The sequence below is a fragment of the Mangifera indica genome, chromosome 15 (genome assembly GCF_011075055.1).
Source record: "Mangifera indica cultivar Alphonso chromosome 15, CATAS_Mindica_2.1, whole genome shotgun sequence".
NCBI lineage: Eukaryota > Viridiplantae > Streptophyta > Magnoliopsida > Sapindales > Anacardiaceae > Mangifera > Mangifera indica.
In genome coordinates, this window is record NC_058151.1 from 1,516,484 (window position 1) to 1,536,247 (window position 19,764).

At 30.4% G+C, this 19,764-nt stretch overlaps 2 protein-coding genes and 1 pseudogene across 2 annotated transcripts; all 3 read right to left on the reverse strand.

Annotated features, from left to right (window-relative positions):
• Nucleotides 1-3,349: 3,349 nt before the first annotated feature.
• Nucleotides 3,350-6,404, reverse strand: LOC123198038 (UDP-glycosyltransferase 88A1-like; the record flags this gene model as incomplete). Its single annotated transcript, XM_044612613.1, has 4 exons — nucleotides 3,350-4,128; nucleotides 4,247-4,352; nucleotides 4,975-4,997; nucleotides 6,035-6,404. Coding segments are annotated over 4 exons (1,257 nt in total), but the record flags the coding sequence as incomplete, so codon positions are not given.
• Nucleotides 6,405-8,275: 1,871 nt separating this feature from the next.
• LOC123197280 (UDP-glycosyltransferase 88A1-like) lies at nucleotides 8,276-10,034 on the reverse strand. The gene has a single exon (XM_044611501.1). It carries the CDS (start codon nucleotides 9,888-9,890, stop codon nucleotides 8,457-8,459), a length of 1,434 nt encoding a protein of 477 aa, XP_044467436.1. The 5' UTR covers nucleotides 9,891-10,034; the 3' UTR covers nucleotides 8,276-8,456.
• A 5,601-nt stretch (nucleotides 10,035-15,635) lies between these two features.
• On the reverse strand, nucleotides 15,636-17,292 carry LOC123197347 (annotated as a pseudogene).
• Nucleotides 17,293-19,764: the final 2,472 nt, after the last annotated feature.

Here is a 19,764-nt window from a genome sequence, read left to right on the forward strand (position 1 = left end):
CTGAAAAAAAAAGAAAAGATTTTTTATTTTAATTTTTTAAAAATTTTAGAAAATAAAAATGATTATTATATCTTTAACCATTTCACTTTTCGCGAAAGAAATTAGATTTTAAATAACAAAATCTATATATATATATATATTATTTATATATGTTTTTAATCAAACCCTAATTGGAAAATGTTAATTACTTGAAAACACTTTTTATTTATATAAAAATATTTGATACTTACAATGTTAGAAAAATACCGTGAATTGAATCTCTTAGTATTTTTATAATTGTAAATGTGTTTCTAATTATTTATTATTCAGCATTACTTCATTGTTGTTTTCTAAACGAATATAAATTGATTTCTTTTGTTTGAATCTTGAGGAGCCCATTATATCCTACTTCTGAGAATACTTTGTCAAATTTGAGTTTAGATTTAAGTTTGACTCTTTCAAACTAAGTTGAACTTAAATTGAACTTGGACCCTCCTTTACTCGAAAATATTATTTCATAATTTATCCTTAAAATTTGAATGTTGATATGTACAAGGTCATCACTCATATACTTGTATTTGCATATTTAGTTGGTTTTGTGTGATTGGGATTGAAATCAATTGTTGATATGCCACGATTTAAAGTTCTTTTATGTTTGTTGCCAAAAGACTTATTCTCACCCAAGGTTTCGTCTATTGCTAAGTAATCTTTATTAACTTTTAAAAATCTAAAAACCTATTTATCATTCAACTTCGATTAAAATTTTTAATTAATAATAAAGGTAAAAACATCATTTAACTAGTAATATTATAAGAAATAAAATTTTATCTAATTTTCTCACCTTAGTTTTAAAAACTAATAATTTTCCTCCAACCTAAATTTTAAAAACTAACATTTTCCCCCTAGAGTTTCCTTCTTGTACCTTCCTTCTTCGACGACCGTTCTCCAACTGACCTCTCATACTTTCTTCTTTGTTGACACTCCCTCCCATCTTGAACAAAGATGAATCAAAGATGGCAACACGCAATAGAAGGCAAATTTGTCCCTGGCATCTGCCTATTGCATATATCAACTAACAAATGCAACACTTTGCTTTCTGCCTTTTGTTGCGTGCCGCCAAGATCGATCAAGATCCATTGCATAGATATGTCTATCCAATTCATCTTTTGTCACATGTCAATTTGGCAAAAGGTAGAGATGAATCTACCTTTCGTTGCATGTTGTCATCTTTGATTTATCTTTGTCTAGGAGGCAAGTAGGAGCGCCAATAAAGAAGAAGATATAAGAGATCGATTAGAAAACAGTTATCAGATAAAAAAGGGAAAAGAATGAAACTCTAACAGGAAAAATATAAGCTTTTAAAGCTTAGGTTATAGAGAAATTATTAATATTTAAACTAAAACAAAAAAATGAGATAAAATTTTATTTCTTTTAATATTACTTGTTAAATGATTTTTTTACCTTCATAACTAACTAAAAATTTTAACAAAAATTAGATAACATGTGGATATTTAGATTTTCGAAAGTTAACGAGACTTACTACAACAATTGAATTAAACCTTGGATGGCAATAAGTCTATCGGGGTTTTTCTTTTTCTTTTTTTAATGTAAATGGATTTGACAAGAAAGTCCTTGTTGAACCTTTCTAAGGAGAATATACAGTTTGCTTGCATTTACCCATTACATGATTGATCACCTGTTGGTTGATCCGGTTCAAGTCAATTGAATTGCTTAATTTGCACATAATTTTGGTACTTAGACCACAACAATAAATGATTGTTTTTTTCAAATTAAAGGATCATAAATTTGCGCCAAATCTTAAGAAGATGACAGCATAAATTACTGATATTATGAATGTCTACCATAAAAGATTTTGGTAAAAAAATTATTTATTTTTTTTTAATGTTAATACCTTCCTCAAAGAAATAGAGAATAACAGGGTAAATGACATATTTCCACCCAAGGTTTGACCTTTATGCATTTTTCCATCCCAAATTGACTTAAGTAACATTTTGTAGTCCAAAACCGAGGATAATTAACAAAATTTCACCCAAAATTAAACTATATTGATAAAACAATAGTATTACAAAAGTGAATTTTCTACTTTTATCTCTACTATTTTATTTTTTAAAATTATAATATAACTCTAAATTAACAAAAGTATATATATATATTTGAAATTAACATCCAAATTATATAAAAAGTCCAATTGTCTAGCAAGGGTAAACTATAATTTTTCAATGTATTGGGGGTCTTTTTTGAAAATTTTAGGGGTGATGGAAAATTTAGAAAAAAAGTTTGAGATCTTTTATAAAATTATGAAATATCAACCTACAACTCCCCTCCCAAAATTAAAAAAATAATAATAATTACACCCTAAAAAATTGAACAAATGAATAAATTATGGATGTAAATATTATATTTAAGTATTAGGGCATATACTAATTTAAAAATATACGAGGATTTGAAAAGTTTTCATAAAATGATTTGTGAGTTTTTAAGTTTTTTTAAAAGTTAAGTTATTGTGTTTAAAACAATTGAGATTGAGAAAAAATTATTTTTATGATATAATTACAATTTTATTCTTATATCGTTAGTTTTTTAAAACAAAATTTGAATTTAAATAAGAAAGTGTTATGGATGCCAATTAAAGGTGAAAAAGTGTTTTTAGACAAAACCTTACTTGGCAAAATGTTATTTACTCTCTCGGGCATTTGGTTTCTGTATTTAAAGATGGTAATTATCTATTATTTCCTTATTTAGTTTATCAGTAATAAAAGATTACATTAATCTTTTATTACCAATGTTAATGTAGCAGATAATATAAGTGGTAATCTAATTACTACCTTCACCTTAGGTATTTAAATATTACCAAGATAATCTTGATTTTATTATAATTATATTATTATTTATTAATTTTTTGAAATAAAAATAAATTTATTTTTAATTAATATGAAAAATATTTAAAAATAATTATATTCAAGGGTATTTAAGTAAAATAATTTACTAGTAATCTTTTATTACCTTTAACCAAATATAATAATTATTTATACCTATCAAATTTTATCAAACATAGTAATTATTTATACTCAGTAATCTTTCTAATTTGATAATAAAATATTACCCAAACCAAACGCCCCCTCTATGTAAAAATTATTTTACCATCTTCCTACAAAATACAATCCACACAATTCCTTTCTGAATAATATTTTATATATATATATTTCAAATATATAATTAAATAAATAAATAATACGTTGTCACATGTTTTTTTTTTAATTCAAAATCATAAATGTCTTTTTTATTGTATATTAAAAAATTAAAATTCCGAAGCCATAGAATTCCAAACACCAATACAGAATGAGTTATGTAGCAAGCCATAACGAACTCATTATTTTGGCTTCCATGACTCAAACAATTTGATTAAGGCTACACACGAGGACCCGCCATCATTCTGTGCTGCTTTTGCTTCATCTTTCATGGCCTCGGTCTTTTTCCTAACTGAGTTACCTTTCTTCGAGTTCATCAACTCTCTAACTCGCTTCTCCACTTCACTTGAACTGACAAACCCGTTTTCAGTCGACTCCATCATCGGTAAAGCGATTTTGATTTCTTCCACCAGCAATATCTTATTGCATCTTTGCTCAGCGTAGAGAGGCCATGCCACCATTGGAACACCAGCACAAACTGCTTCAAGCACCGAGTTCCACCCGCAGTGAGTCACGAATCCACCCACCGATTCATGATTCAAAATCTCCACCTGCGGAGCCCAGGACTTGACGATGAATCCTCTTTCCTTGGTTCGATCCAAGAACCCAGCTGGGAAAATCGAATTGAAATCGGCCTCGTCAAAGTAAGGTGGATTCTTCACCACCCATAAAAACCTTTCGCCACTTCTCTCCAACCCCACAGCGATTTCCTTCAGCTGTTCTACAGAGAAACGGCCTAAGCTTCCAAAGCAGAAAAAAACAACACTTTGGGTCGGCTGTCTGTCGAGCCACACCAAACACTCCGGCTTACTATAACTATCACCACTGCCGCCGCCGCTGCCACCATGGCTTGTATCTGAAACTCCCCGATTATTTGATACAATCAGTGGCCCGATGCAGTAGAGGGGTGGACACGGAGGAAGGGGGCCATCCGGAGCACCTAGCAAAAAATTATGAATTGAATGAATATTCTTGACAAAATATTGTAATTACAGTATGAAAGGATCCTAACTCTATGAAATTTGAGAAAAAAAATACAGCAAAAATAATCAGATTACCTAGCCCGGCTGTCATTGTTTTAACAGCTCTTGGTTCAAGAGACTCGAAAGTGTTGACTATAATTCCAGCTGACTTTGGCAACAGAATTGAGGCATCCAAAAGGAACTGATAGATCTTATCGTCACGTTTGTATATAACAAAATGGTTAAAAACTCAAGCTCAAAACGAATCGAATTCGAGCTTGGCTTCTACAAGTTTGAACTCAAGCTCTGTTATATACAAACCGAGTCAAGCTCAAACTCAAGCAAGTTCAAACTCGGCTCGGTTCGAATCCAACCCTAAAATAATACCAAATAAAATGAAAAATTATATATATTTTAATATACATTAAAAATCGATATAATACAATAAATATATTATATCATATATTATTTATCAGTTTCTACCAATAATTTTATAGATATAAATCGATCCATTTTTTAAGTTTAACAAGGATTAAGTGTAACATATTTTTGCATAAACATATATAAAATATACAATTTTAAATCTACAAAATCTATATATATATTATAAAATATTGAATTAAACTTTAAGATTATAGAAATACCTGAAATGTCACTTAATGTGAAACTAAAAAACCTTTTGAGAATCACTTGAAATTGAAGATTTGTTATGATTGCTCTTCTATTCCATAAATTTTCCTTATGACAGCTTTCAATGGGGAAAGCTATAGCAATTAGGGTTTGAAATGGAGACCTAGTTAGTTTATAAAAAGGATTAATTGGACCCTCCTATTAAAAGTCCAATAACCTGAAGACCCACACTAAAGTATCAACTCAGATTATAACTTTTAAATATATTAGACTTATCTTTATTGATCACTTAAACTTATTTATAAATTGATATTGGATTATTCAATTATCCGATTTTATTAAATCAAAATAATAATTAATGTTAGTCCATATAAAAAACATTTCTAACATTCTTCTACTTAGACAACATTAATTATTATGATTATTTATTTTATTTTAGCAATACAGATTACAATTTTTGATAGTCGGGTAATTAATATTTTAATTTTAAGTAGTCACTATTTTAGAAAACAAAATAGGATAAAGATAAATTATATTTAAATAAATAATTTAGTTAATATGATCACTAATAATGAACCAAAACATTACTTCTATTTTTTATTGACGTAAGATCGTCGTTGACCACAATAATTAATAATCAAATTAATGTGGATTAAATTTGAGAATTTGACAAAAATAGCATCCAACAAAGTGATCAAAACCATGTATTATGTCGCTGTCAATCCTCTTTATGATTTTTCTTCAACCTTATGTTTTAAAACAAACGAGAGAAATCTTATTACTTCTAACGAAGTCAGTATATTTCAATCTTGTTCAAGACTCATGAAATATACATATACAATTATCATATTCAAGAGAAATATTATCTTTTGACATATGTTGTATTTTAACCGTATATATATGCATATATCTATAGACAAATAAATATGTCAATATAATCATGATCAATAAATAAATAATAACGACAACAATATCAAACTTTCACTAACCGTAAATATCAAAAGACCTTAAACACTATCATATTTTCAATATGAGTTTATAGACTACAAATCTTATTCCTTTGGGTGGGGGTCTAACCTTGTCAACTTTGTATTTTTGTATTTTATCCTAGTGTCTCTTTTTTTATGAGATTCATGACTATAAATTCTTCTACTTCTGCATGTCTCAATTTGCCGATAGTCTTTAACCTAGTTGCACTATTATCATAATGAATAAAATCAATATTAACTGGTATAAAACATGTAATTTTTCAACCACAAAACTTAAGAAGGGCTTGTTCAAGATTAGGGTTATTAAGGAGTAAGACTTCAAAGGTGAGTGTTTCAGGGATTTTAGCAGAGGAGATGAGTGATTGCGGGAGGGTGATGGTGGGGAGACGGTGGAAGATTATGGAAGGAATTGTAGCAGAAACTTTGTTAATATAAGTAGCGGTGGAGCCGGCGTCGTACGGTGGCTCAAATATGATGATGTGAATGGAAAGAGACGGCCGATGGTTGAGGATGAGCTTAGCTAACTCAACCATGGAGATTAGGTGACCAATTGCTGGTGATGGGTACATAACTATGGCCTCCATGGGACTTGCCGTTGTATGGGCTCTGCACAAGAGATCAAATTTGTCGCTCTTTTAAGTCTGATCGCGTCTTCGTTCGCCAACTGCAAACGGTATCGTTTTGATTTGAAATTGATACAAAATGACAAGTTTGTGACATATCGTGTACGAAAGAGCCATCTTACATCGAATAATGTCAAAGAAAATAGATAAAAAAGAATACATATATATTTTAATAGATGATATTATATAAATTTATTTCAAATACATAAGAATGATTATATTTATATATATTATTATATAATTAATGTTTTTAATTAATAAATAATTTTATAATTATTAAATTAGATAAGGTAGAGATTTGATTTTAATATATTATAGTGGCTCGAAGATCTAATTATTAAAAATCTTATGTATATAATGACGTCATATGCCTTGATATGTCAAAAGATTCTTGAATAAACTTTAATTTCTTTGGAGTTTCTTCCCAAAACTTTTAACTCTTTTTTTATTGCCTTGTTTCGCTTTCGTCAACTCCCTTATCCAGTCTTCACCTCTAGACTATTGATTTTGATGTGCTCCACAATAACACTATTTTTATTCGAGTAAATAATTATATGGAGCAATGAGATGGCATCAATTATAATAGGTAGGGACGCCAAAGAGAAGGGACAATATTGAATATTTTATTTTGCCTTCTTTCTATGGAAAAAAAATTTTATTTTATCCCTCACTCGAACAAAAGGAATTTTCTCCCGGTCTCTTATTCACATGAAAAAATTTTCTCTTTATCTACTGTTTGTATAAAAAAATTTTCTCCTGATCCCTTATTAGCAGAAAAAAAATTCCCTTTCCATTTTTATACCCGTGAAATTTTTTCTTTTAAACCTATTATAAATATATTAAATAATAAAATTAAAATTAATTTTTTATTTTAAATATCACAAATAATATAATATACACAATAAAAACATAAATAAATTTATAAAATATAAATATTTTAAAACTATTAAAATATATTAATATTTTAAATAAAAATATTAATATAAAAAGACAAAAATGAGACATATGTATTTCTATCATCTATTACGAGAATATTTGTTTTCTCTTTTCTTATTTTTATCAGAGATTTTTCTTCTCATGCTAGTAAAAAAGAATCAAAGATCTTAAATTTAAATTTAAATTACCATAACTAATAATATAAGGTAGATTTTCCACCTATGAAGAATATGTTTCCCGCCCATGAAGTAAAACAAATATGGGCGGTGCTTTAAGTCCGACTTAAATTAACTAAAATAATATTATTTTTTATCAAAATACATCAAAATAACATTATTTTATTTTAATTACAGTATTAAACTAAGCTTTGTTAGAATTTACTTAATATCATAGCCTAATTTAAAATTATCTTCATTCAACTCAAGATAAATTCAAATAAATTTAAAAAAATCTTATCAAACATAAATTTAAATTTTTTAAATTAAATCAAACACAAATCAAATCACCTTGTTAACCTAGTTTTATTCTTTTTCATTACCCACTATCCAATTTTCCACCAAAGAAAGTCATGAATGTGCTTTGTTTTAGGTGGAAAACAGTTGGTATCAGAGTCAGAGTCACAGTAGTGGGTTTTCATGTTGGGATTGGGGAGCTTCTTTTAATGCTTCAATTATTACAGTACATGGAATTAATGATTATTGAACCAGAAAGCCCAACCTCTAATTAATGGTCACATGGAGCGTGACAGCCTAAGTGCCACAAGCAATCCCCAATGAGACATCCCAGTTATACCAATAATATATTATTACAAATCTTTTAATTATATTTTAACATATAATTATATATTTAATTATATTTTAAAAAATATATATTTGTAATGTTATTATATTTATGATATTTTAAATAATAAAAAAATTAAGTTTCTACATATAAAAATAAGATTCAAATCTTTTAATAATATTTTTTATTAAATTTTTTACTTTCAACTCAAAAGAGGCAATTGAACAAATATATAAATAAAAAGAGAAAAATATAAAAAAAATTATACATAATATTTAATAAAAATAGAAACCCGGCATGGCAATACGAGTTGTGAACCTGGTGAGACTCGACTCAACTCAACTCAACTCATTTTAATTTCCATGACTCAACCAATTTGGATAGCGCAGCACGGGACGACCCACCCTCACTCAATGCTTCTTTTGCATCGTTTTTCATCGCTATTATTTGTTTCCTAATCCAGTTACCTTCCGCTGACTCCATCAACTCTCTAACTCGCTTCTCCACTTCACTTGAACTCACAAACCCGTTTTCAGTCGACTCCATCATCGGTAGAGCGATTTTGATTTCTTCCACCAGCAAAATCCTGTTGAATCTTTGCTCAGCATAGAGAGGCCAGGCCAGCATTGGAACACCAGCATGTACTGCTTCAAGCACCGAGTTCCACCCGCAGTGAGTCACGAACCCACTGACCGCGTCGTGATTCAAAATCGCCACCTGTGGAGCCCAGGACTTGAGAACGAATCCTCTTTCTTTGGTTCGATCCAAGAACCCGGCTGGAAGTATTGTATCTAAATCCGGATCCGATTCTTCTGGAATGGCCATGTTTTTATCGTTACAAGGTGGATTCTTCACAACCCATAAGAACCTTTGGCCACTTCTCTCCAACCCCAAAGCAATTTCCGTCAATTGCGCCACAGAGAACAATCCCAAGCTACCAAAGCACAGAAAGATAACACTTTTGCTCGGCTGTGTGTCTAGCCAAGATAAACACTCTGGCTTCTGATCAACAGCACCGCCACTGCTCCGATCATCTGATACGATTAACGGCCCGATGCAGTAGAGGGGTGGAGTGGGACCGTCGGTCACAGAAAGCCCATCTCTCATTGCTTTGGCAGCTCTTGGCTCGAGAGAATCAAAAGTGTTGAGTATAATTCCAGCTGATTTTGGAAAGTGAATTGACCCATCTAAGAGGAACTGATAGGCTTTATCACCACGTTCAAGCAATGGTTTTGCCATGTCTTTGGCTGGCATCGGGGGAACGCCGGGGATATGAATAAGGGTATCCATATCTTTAAAGCTTTTGTTGGTGTTTCTGTGAATCGTAGGAAGATAAAGGATAGAAGAGAGAAAACCAGCGCCAGAAGTGAAGAAAAAATAACTAGGAATATTGAGTTGGGCAGTGACAGACAGTGAAGCGTAGCAGAAAAAGTCAGCGATAAAAGCGTAGATGGTGTAATCATTCGAAATAGAAAGAAGGGTTTGCTGAAGATTAGGGTTATTGAGTCGAAGAACTTCAAAGGTGAGGCTTTCATGGTGGCGACAGGTGGAGGTGACTGATGGAGGGAGGGTAACACTGGGGAGGTGGTGGAAGATAATGGAAGGAATAGTAGCTGAAACTTTGTTGATATAAGGGGCGGTGGAGCCGGCGTTGTAGGGTGGCTCAAAAATGATGATGTGGATGTAAAGTGAAGGCTTTTGATTGAGGATGAGCTTAGCTAACTCAACCATGGAAATTAGGTGACCAATTGCAGGCGATGGATAAAGAGCAATGGCGTCCATGGGGCTAGCTTCACTGTTGGCTGTGTTAGGAGAGAAAGGAAAAGGCAGGCCTCTAGACGGTCCAGTGGAATTGTCCCAAGCCAAGGGAATACAAAAATTTCATAAATCCAATGATTCAAGCTTAACTTGTCCAACTTAATAATAGAACGAGCTTAGAAAAAAATGCCAAGAAATTTCTTTAATAAGTGATTGCCAATGCATTTTCCCCACTTCTTGGACTCAATTCACAAAAATTAACCAAGGTTCATAACTTAACTACAATTGAGTTTAACTCGTTAATGTATTAATTTAATAATTTTCCCCATTTACGTGTTGATCTTGAACTCCCCACCGATTTCCAGCATGCAAAAGTCGAATTGAATTTCACCTGCTTCAAATATTGCACCGTTTTTCTCACGAGCTAACTTGAGTGATAAAAGAACAATTTTTTGAAGTAGAGAGTTTAAATTCAAATCTCATTATGACATTCCGAGGTATGACACTTGACTTACCTAATTTATTATTAGATTTAAAATTTAAACTATTTAATATTATTAATTTTATTTTTAAATAACAGTCTGATTCTAATATAATTTCTTTTTATCAAAAAAATATATTGCATTTCTTATAAAGTGATAAAGATATAAATTCAATTCGTAAAATTAGGGTATCAGTTTATCCTCATCAAATTGAAAAAAGGAAGATCCTCTAATAAAAACAGAGATAAAAATAATAATAACCAAAATTTTTACAGTCAGGATAAATATAAATATATCTCAATCTGTCTTCTCCTTTATATATTCTTTAGAGTTTTACATATTAAATTACCTTAAAATCTTAAATTATTATAAATATGGTTTTATATATAATAAATATTTTTTTATTTTTTTAACAAAGATGAGAAGGGAAGTGTAGAAAATTTTTGTTGAGAAGAGGAGAGGGGAAAGAGGGAGAAAATTTCCGGTGAACAGTGAATAAAATTTTTTTATCATCCTTGTATCAAGCGAAAACAAGGATAAAAAAATATCTTCTTTAAGAGAATAAAGACAAAAATTTAAGTATTTAGGGCCTACTCCCCACATTGCCACCTCTGATAAAGTGATCAACACAATCACCCCAATTGATCAACTACACATTGGAACCTTTGCAAAGCTGATTCCCAGCTAGGTTCAATGTATCTAGGAGCTATCTCGAAACTCTTTTTGAAGACTGAAGATGCGTGTGGCTTGGGTTGTTCACAAATCGGGCAATGAACTTATTAGGCCGCAAGACTAATTCTCACCCAAGGTTAGGTGGATTGTCAAACTCCCGTATTCGAACTGTTAAAATTTTAAAGTTTAACCTATAACTAAAATTTTATTAAAATTTTTAATTAAAATTAAAAACAACTGTTATTTAATTAAAAAAATTTTAAAATTAAAGTTTTATCATATTTTTGTTTTCTTAATTTAAAAATCTGATAATTTTTTTCTATGTAAATTTTAAAAAGTGATAATTTTACCCTTAAGGTTTTGAAACTATCATCAAAGACGATAAAGTTCATCATCTCTAATTGTATTCGTCCTCCCATCCAAGTTATCTCTTCTTGTTGATCAAACTCATGTTTCTAATTAAAGCGATTACCTCTAACGAAAATGAAATTATTTTCCTCTCAGATGAAGAGAATTTCATTTTTGTTAAAGGAAATCATTGTTATTGGTGGGTGAGAACAAGTTGGCAAGAAGAGATAAACCGAGAGGGAGAGGCAATGCGATCAAAGATGGCTAGTGATGGTTTCAAAACCCTAGAAGATCAATTGTCACTTTTTAAATTTTGAATGAGGAAAAATTGTTAAAATTTCAAATTGAAAGGGCAAAATACAATCAAACTTTAGTTTTAAATTTTTTTTTTAAATAACGATTTTACTTTAAACATTAACACAAAATTTCATGATTTTTAAAAAATTAACACAAAATTTTATAATTTTTGAAAATTAAAAAGTATGAGTTTGGAATTACACTTAACCTTAGGTGGGAAAAGTCTTTTGGCCTGATGAGTTACTGGAAGTATGTGACAAACGTTTCACGATGTCTCAACTGAAATCCAAATTCAATAGTGTACGTAAAAACCATCGTGAAATTGAAGAACTGATTTCTCGCGCGGGATTTGGTTGGGATACATTAAGATAAAAACACCTTAACATGTTGATGAATTTATATTTTTATTATATTAAATTATATTTGGTATTATGTTAAATTTTTAATTCAAATGTTATATCAGCATTATGAGGTGCTCGAAAAACTAAAGTGTGATGAAGATAATTGACTGGAAGATCTTAGGAGTTAGTAAAACTGATATAATATTAAAGCTTTTAAAGAGAATATTTAGATTTGAGCTTTTACAATATTAGTAAAAATTTGATTTACATAATACAGTGATTATGAGTCTAGTGAAGTTGGTGATAGTGGATTCACATAAGTGGTCCTTATCTGTCAGAGAGTAATTTAAATTTTATTTATTAAATAAAGATAAATAAGTAACTTCAATTAGATTAAAAGAGCCAATATGTGATTTGTTTAATTGTGATTATGGGTTTCTAATTTTAAGTTAACTAACTCTAATGAAAGGCAAGTAAAGAGTGGTAACGTGAATTATGAAAAATGGGATAGTGGATACTTGTATAAACCTATAAAAAATATGTCATTTCATTAATTTTAAGTGTAGTGTGTCAGATATTTTCTATGATAAATATATAGTATGTAGAGTAATAAATAAATATATAAGTTATGAAATTTAATTTAATTTATTTAATCAAACTTAAGTTAGTTGAATCTATTTTAAGTTTGAGTTAAGAACTTTCTAACTCCGTGAACTCGAATCTTGAATATGGCTTTAATTGAGCTATTTATGTTTTTTTTTTTTTCTCTCAAAGAGACTAAGAAGTTTTATCCATAACTTCTAAGTTTAAATATACACTCTAATTCATCAATGAAATGGGGATTTTTAGATCTAAATCTCACATGTATTTTAGTGAAATAGAAGCCTGCAAATGATAGGAATAACCAATACTGCCCAACAAAAGGCATTTTGAAGGAACATGGATATGATATAAACATAAAGGCCAAACAAATTATTCCCACCCAAGGTTTAGTGAAATTCCGAAGCCATACTCGTTAATTTTTAGAAATTCAAATACTCATCTATAAACTGTTAAAATTAAGAAAAATTTGTTAATTTTAAAAGTAAAATTGTCATTCAATTAGTGATATTAAAAAAATTCAAATTTTATCTCATTTATCCCTCTCTCCAAATTTTGAAAACTAACAATTTTCCTAGAGATTAAACTTTGAAAGTTACATCTTCACCCTTATTAGGTTTTGTCGATGATGAAGACGTCAAGAAAGATGATGTCGACAACACATAGAGGAGATAACCAAGAAGAAGAGACAGGTTAAAGAGGGAGAGACATTGTTAGAAGATCACTAAAGAATTAGAAACATAACATAGATAAAAATATAACTTTTTAAAATTTAATCATAAAATAAATTATTAATTTTAGGATTTAATAAAAAATAAAATAATTTTTTTTAATCTCGATACTTAAATAATAATTTCACTCTAAAACTCAAAAATTTTATTAATTTTAATAATTTATAAATATATTTTTTAATTTTTAAAATTTACAGGAGTTGACTGTAAGATTTTACTAATCCTCAGTGGAAAAAAGTCCATTTAGAAATTAATTGACGAGAAACCTTTCCTTCTGCCGTATAAGTTCGAGGTTGTACAATGGATTGGACATCATCATTTTACCACATAAGGTTCCCACCACCAGGTTAAAGGGCCTACTTGGTGTCATATAAGTTCTAGGGAACCACTTTTTGAATCTTTGTCCGTATCTCTTGTTTAAATGTCATTACTATGAGAAGCCAACTGGGCTGAGCAACCGCATGTGGCCCACGCATCATTCGGCAACCCTTATAAAGAATGTAAACCTATGGCTATGAATATTGACACCCCGATAGGTGCGAGTACGGCAGGACATTGTCACAGTACAATTCAAAACGTATGCAGAAGTACAGACAGTTTGAGTGTGTTTAACCCACTTTCCATCCGTTAAGCAATGAAGCTAAACCCAAATGTTATAACAGTCCAAGTTCTAAAATGTGTCAACGGCCTTTCAATTAGAAGAACCTAAGATAATTAGGCGTAGGGAAATATCCATAAGGCCGTTTGGTTATGGGTTTTAAATATTACTTTGATAATCTATTTTTTATTCATTTGTTTGGGTTGTCAGTAATAAAAAATTACAGTAATCTTCTATTACCTATACTGACGTGATAGGTAATATAGGTGGTAATCTGATTACCACCTTCATCTTAGGTATTTAAAAATTACCAAAGTAATCTTGATTTTATTATAATTATATTAGTATTTATTAATTTTTTGAAATAAAAATAAATTTATTTTTAATTAATATGACAAATAATATAAAAAATATTTCAAAATAATTATATTCATGGGCATTTAAATAAAATAATTTACTAGTAAAATATTTAAAAAATTTTCTCCTGATCCCTTATTAGCAGAAAAAAAAATTCCCTTTCCATTCTTATACCCGTGAAATTTTTTCTTTTAAACCTACTATAAATATATTAAATAATAAAATTAAAATTAATTTTCTATTTTAAATATCACAAATAACATAATATACACAATAAAAATATAAATAAATTTATAAAATATAAATATTTTAAAACTATTAAAATATATTAATATTTTAAGTAAAAATATTAATATGAAAAGACAAGAATAAGACATATGTATCTCTATCATCTATTACGAGAATATTTATTTTCTCTTTTTTTATTTTTATCAGAGATTTTTCTTCTCATGCTAATCAGAAAGAATCAAAAATCTTAAATTTAAATTTAAATTACCATAACTAATAATATAAGGTAGATTTTCCACCTATGAAGAATATGTTTCCCGCCCATGAAGTAAAACAAATATGGGCGGTGCTTTAAGTCCGACTTAAATTAACTAAAATAATATTATTTTTTATCAAAATACATCAAAATAACATTATTTTATTTTAATTACAGTATTAAACTAAGCTTTGTTAGAATTCACTTGATATCAAAGCCTAATTTAAAATTATCTTCACTCAACTCAAGATAAATTCAAATAAATTTAAAAAAATCTTATCAAACATAAATTTAAATTTTTTAAATTAAATCAAACACAAATCAAATCACCTTGTTAACCTAGTTTTATTCTTTTTCATTACCCACTATCCAATTTTCCACAAAAGAAAGTCATGAATGTGCTTTGTTTTAGGTGGAAAACAGTTGGTATCAGAGTCAGAGTCACAGTAGTGGGTTTTCATGTTGGGATTGGGGAGCTTCTTTTAATGCTTCAATTATTACATTACATGGAATTAATGATTATGGAACCAGAAAGCCCAACCTCTAATTAATGGTCACATGGAGCGTGACAGCCTAAGTGCCACAAGCAATCCCCAATGAGACATCCCAGTTATACCAATAATATATTATTACAAATCTTTTAATTATATTTTAACATATAATTATATATTTAATTATATTTTAAAAAATATATATTTGTAATGTTATTATATTTATGATATTTTAAATAATAAAAAAATTAAGTTTCTACATATAAAAATAAGATTCAAATCTTTTAATAATATTTTTTATTAAATTTTTTACTTTCAACTCAAAAGAGGCAATTGAACAAATATATAAATAAAAAGAGAAAAATATAAAAAAAAAATTATACATAATATTTAATAAAAATAGAAACCCAGCATGGCAATACGAGTTGTGAACCTGGTGAGACTCGACTCAACTCAACTCATTTTAATTTCCATGACTCAACCAATTTGGATAACGCAGCACGGGACGACCCACCCTCACTCAATGCTTCTTTTGCATCGTTTTTCATCGCTATTATTTGTTTCCTAATCCAGTTACCTTCCGCTGACTCCATCAACTCTCTAACTCGCTTCTCCACTTCACTTGAACTCACAAACCCGTTTTCAGTCGACTCCATCATCGGTAGAGCGATTTTGATTTCTTCCACCAGCAAAATCCTGTTGAATCTTTGCTCAGCATAGAGAGGCCAGGCCAGCATTGGAACACCAGCATGTACTGCTTCAAGCACCGAGTTCCACCCGCAGTGAGTCACGAACCCACTGACCGCGTCGTGATTTAAAATCGCCACCTGTGGAGCCCAGGACTTGAGAACGAATCCTCTTTCTTTGGTTCGATCCAAGAACCCGGCTGGAAGTATTGTATCTAAATCCGGATCCGATTCTTCTGGAATGGCCATGTTTTTATCGTTACAAGGTGGATTCTTCACAACCCATAAGAACCTTTGGCCACTTCTCTCCAACCCCAAAGCAATTTCCGTCAATTGCGCCACAGAGAACAATCCCAAGCTACCAAAGCACAGAAAGATAACACTTTTGCTCGGCTGTGTGTCTAGCCAAGATAAACACTCTGGCTTCTGATCAACAGCACCGCCACTGCTCCGATCATCTGATACGATTAACGGCCCGATGCAGTAGAGGGGTGGAGTGGGACCGTCGGTCACAGAAAGCCCATCTCTCATTGCTTTGGCAGCTCTTGGCTCGAGAGAATCAAAAGTGTTGAGTATAATTCCAGCTGATTTTGGAAAGTGAATTGACCCATCTAAGAGGAACTGATAGGCTTTATCACCACGTTCAAGCAATGGTTTTGCCATGTCTTTGGCTGGCATCGGGGAACGCCGGGGATATGAATAAGGGTATCCATATCTTTAAAGCTTTTGTTGCTGTTTCTGTGAATCGTAGGAAGATAAAGGATAGAAGAGAGAAAACCAGCGCCAGAAGTGAAGAAAAAATAACTAGGAATATTGAGTTGGGCAGTGACAGACAGTGAAGCGTAGCAGAAAAAGTCAGCGATAAAAGCGTAGATGGTGTAATCATTCGAAATAGAAAGAAGGGTTTGCTGAAGATTAGGGTTACTGAGTCGAAGAACTTCAAAGGTGAGGCTTTCATGGTGGCGACAGGTGGAGGTGACTGATGGAGGGAGGGTAACACTGGGGAGGTGGTGGAAGATAATGGAAGGAATAGTAGCTGAAACTTTGTTGATATAAGGGGCGGTGGAGCCGGCGTTGTAGGGTGGCTCAAAAATGATGATGTGGATGTAAAGTGAAGGCTTTTGATTGAGGATGAGCTTAGCTAACTCAACCATGGAAATTAGGTGACCAATTGCAGGCGATGGATAAAGAGCAATGGCGTCCATGGGGCTAGCTTCACTGTTGGCTGTGTTAGGAGAGAAAGGAAAAGGCAGGCCTCTAGACGGTCCAGTGGAATTGTCCCAAGCCAAGGGAATACAAAAATTTCATAAATCCAATGATTCAAGCTTAACTTGTCCAACTTAATAGGGAAATTTTAAAAAATAGCCAAAATGCCCTCCCATTAAGCCAAAATGCCCAAAATCACTATTTCCAAGCCAAAATGCCCAAAATCACTGTTTCAAAAAAAAAAAGCCTATGACCTTTTTTAAATACCGAAATTGCCCTTTCCCTCATATTTATATAACTTTTCCACTCACTATAGGGGTTTTAAGGTAATTTTAGATAAATATGGAGGGTTTTTAGATATTTTACACTATAAAAGATTTTGATATATATTTATTTATTTAAAACTTTTTCTAAAATGACAAAATTACCCCTCCCTTCATTTATATAACTCTCCTCACTCACTATAGGGTTAAATGTAATTTAGGATAAATATGAGGGGTTTTTAGATATTTTACATTATAAAGGCATTTTCATATTTATTTATATATTTTATTACTTTTTCTAAAATGTCAAAAATACCCTTCCCCTCATCTATATAAACTCTCCTCACTCATTTTATTTCCACACACTTCTCATATCACTCAAACATTCACTCTTATTTTCATTTTTTTTCAACATCAATTAGTAGGGATTCATTCGGACGAAGGAAGTTCGTATTTCTGAATTCGACTCGAAAAAATACTATTTATCAAAAAAAGGTATTTATGTCAATCTTATCCTAAAACTTCATTTTATTTGTTAAGTATAGTTTTTATGTCGTAATATGGGGGTTAAATGCAATATGTGACAAGTATTGGGGGTTAAATGTAATTTAGGATAAATATGGGAGGTTTTCGGATATTTTACATTGTAAAGGCATTTTCATATTTATTTATATATTTTATTACTTTTTTCTAAAATGTCAAAAATACCCTTCCCCTCATCTATATAAACCCTCCTCACTCATTTTATTTCCACACACTTCTCATATCACTCAAACACTCACTCTCATTTTCATTTTTTTTCAACATCAATTAGTAGGGATTCGTTCGGACGAAGGAAGTTCGTATTTCTAAATTCGACTCGAAAAAATACTATTCATCAAAAAAAGGTATTTATGTCAATCTTATCCTAAAACTTCATTTTATTTGTTAAGTATAGTCTTTATGTCGTAATATGGGGGTTAAATGCAATATGTGACAAGTATTGAGGGTTAAATGTAATTTAGGATAAAAATGGGGGGTTTTTGGATATTTTACATTGTAAAGGCATTTTCATATTTATTTATATATTTTATTACTTTTTCTAAAATGTCAAAAATACCCTTCCCCTCATCTATATAAACCCTCCTCACTCATTTTATTTCCACACACTTATATCACTCAAACACTCACTCTTATTTTCATTTTTTTTCAACATCAATTAGTAGGGATTCGTTCGGACGAAGGAAGTTCGTATTTCTGAATTCGACTCGAAAAAATACTATTCATCAAAAAAAGGTATTTATGTCAATCTTATCCTAAAACTTCATTTTATTTGTTAATTATAGTTTTTATGTCGTAATATGGGGGTTAAATGCAATATGTGACAAGTATTGGGGGTTAAATGTAATTTAGGATAAAAATGGGGGGTTTTTGGATATTTTACATTGTAAAGGCATTTTCATATTTATTTATATATTTTATTACTTTTTCTAAAATGTCAAAAATACCCTTCCCCTCATCTATATAAACCCTCCTCACTCATTTTATTTCCACACACTTATATCACTCAAACACTCACTCTCATTTTCATTTTTTTTCAACATCAATTAGTAGGGATTCGTTCGGACGAAGGAAGTTCGTATTTCTGAATTCGACTCGAAAAAATACTATTCATCAAAAAAAGGTATTTATGTCAATCTTATCCTAAAACTTCATTTTATTTGTTAATTATAGTTTTTATGTCGTAATATGAGGGTTAAATGCAATATGTGACAAGTATTGGGGGTTAAATGTAATTTAGGATAAAAATGGGGGGTTTTTGGATATTTTACATTGTAAAGGCATTTTCATATTTATTTATATATTTTTATTACTTTTTCTAAAATGTCAAAAATACCCTTCCCCTCATCTATATAAACCCTCCTTACTCATTTTATTTTCACACACTTCTCATATCACTCAAACACTCACTCTCATTTTCATTTTTTTTGTTAACATCAATTAGTAGGGATTCGTTCGGACGAAGGAAGTTCGTATTTCTGAATTTGATTCGAAAAATACTATTCATCAAAAAAAGGTATTTATGTCAATCTTACCTTAAAACTTCATTTTATTTGTTAAGTAAAGTTTTTATGTCATTGCAATGGGGTTAAATGTAATATTTGACAAGTATGGGGGGTTAAAATAATTTAGGATAAATATAGGGGGTTTTTGGATATTTTACATTGCTATGGGGGTTTTAGATATTTTACAATATATATAGGATTTATATAACATGTTAAAAATATATAGGGATTGCTTTGATACAAGACGACATACAAGGGTGTCAAATGAAATGTTATTAAAATTAGGACGTATTTTCA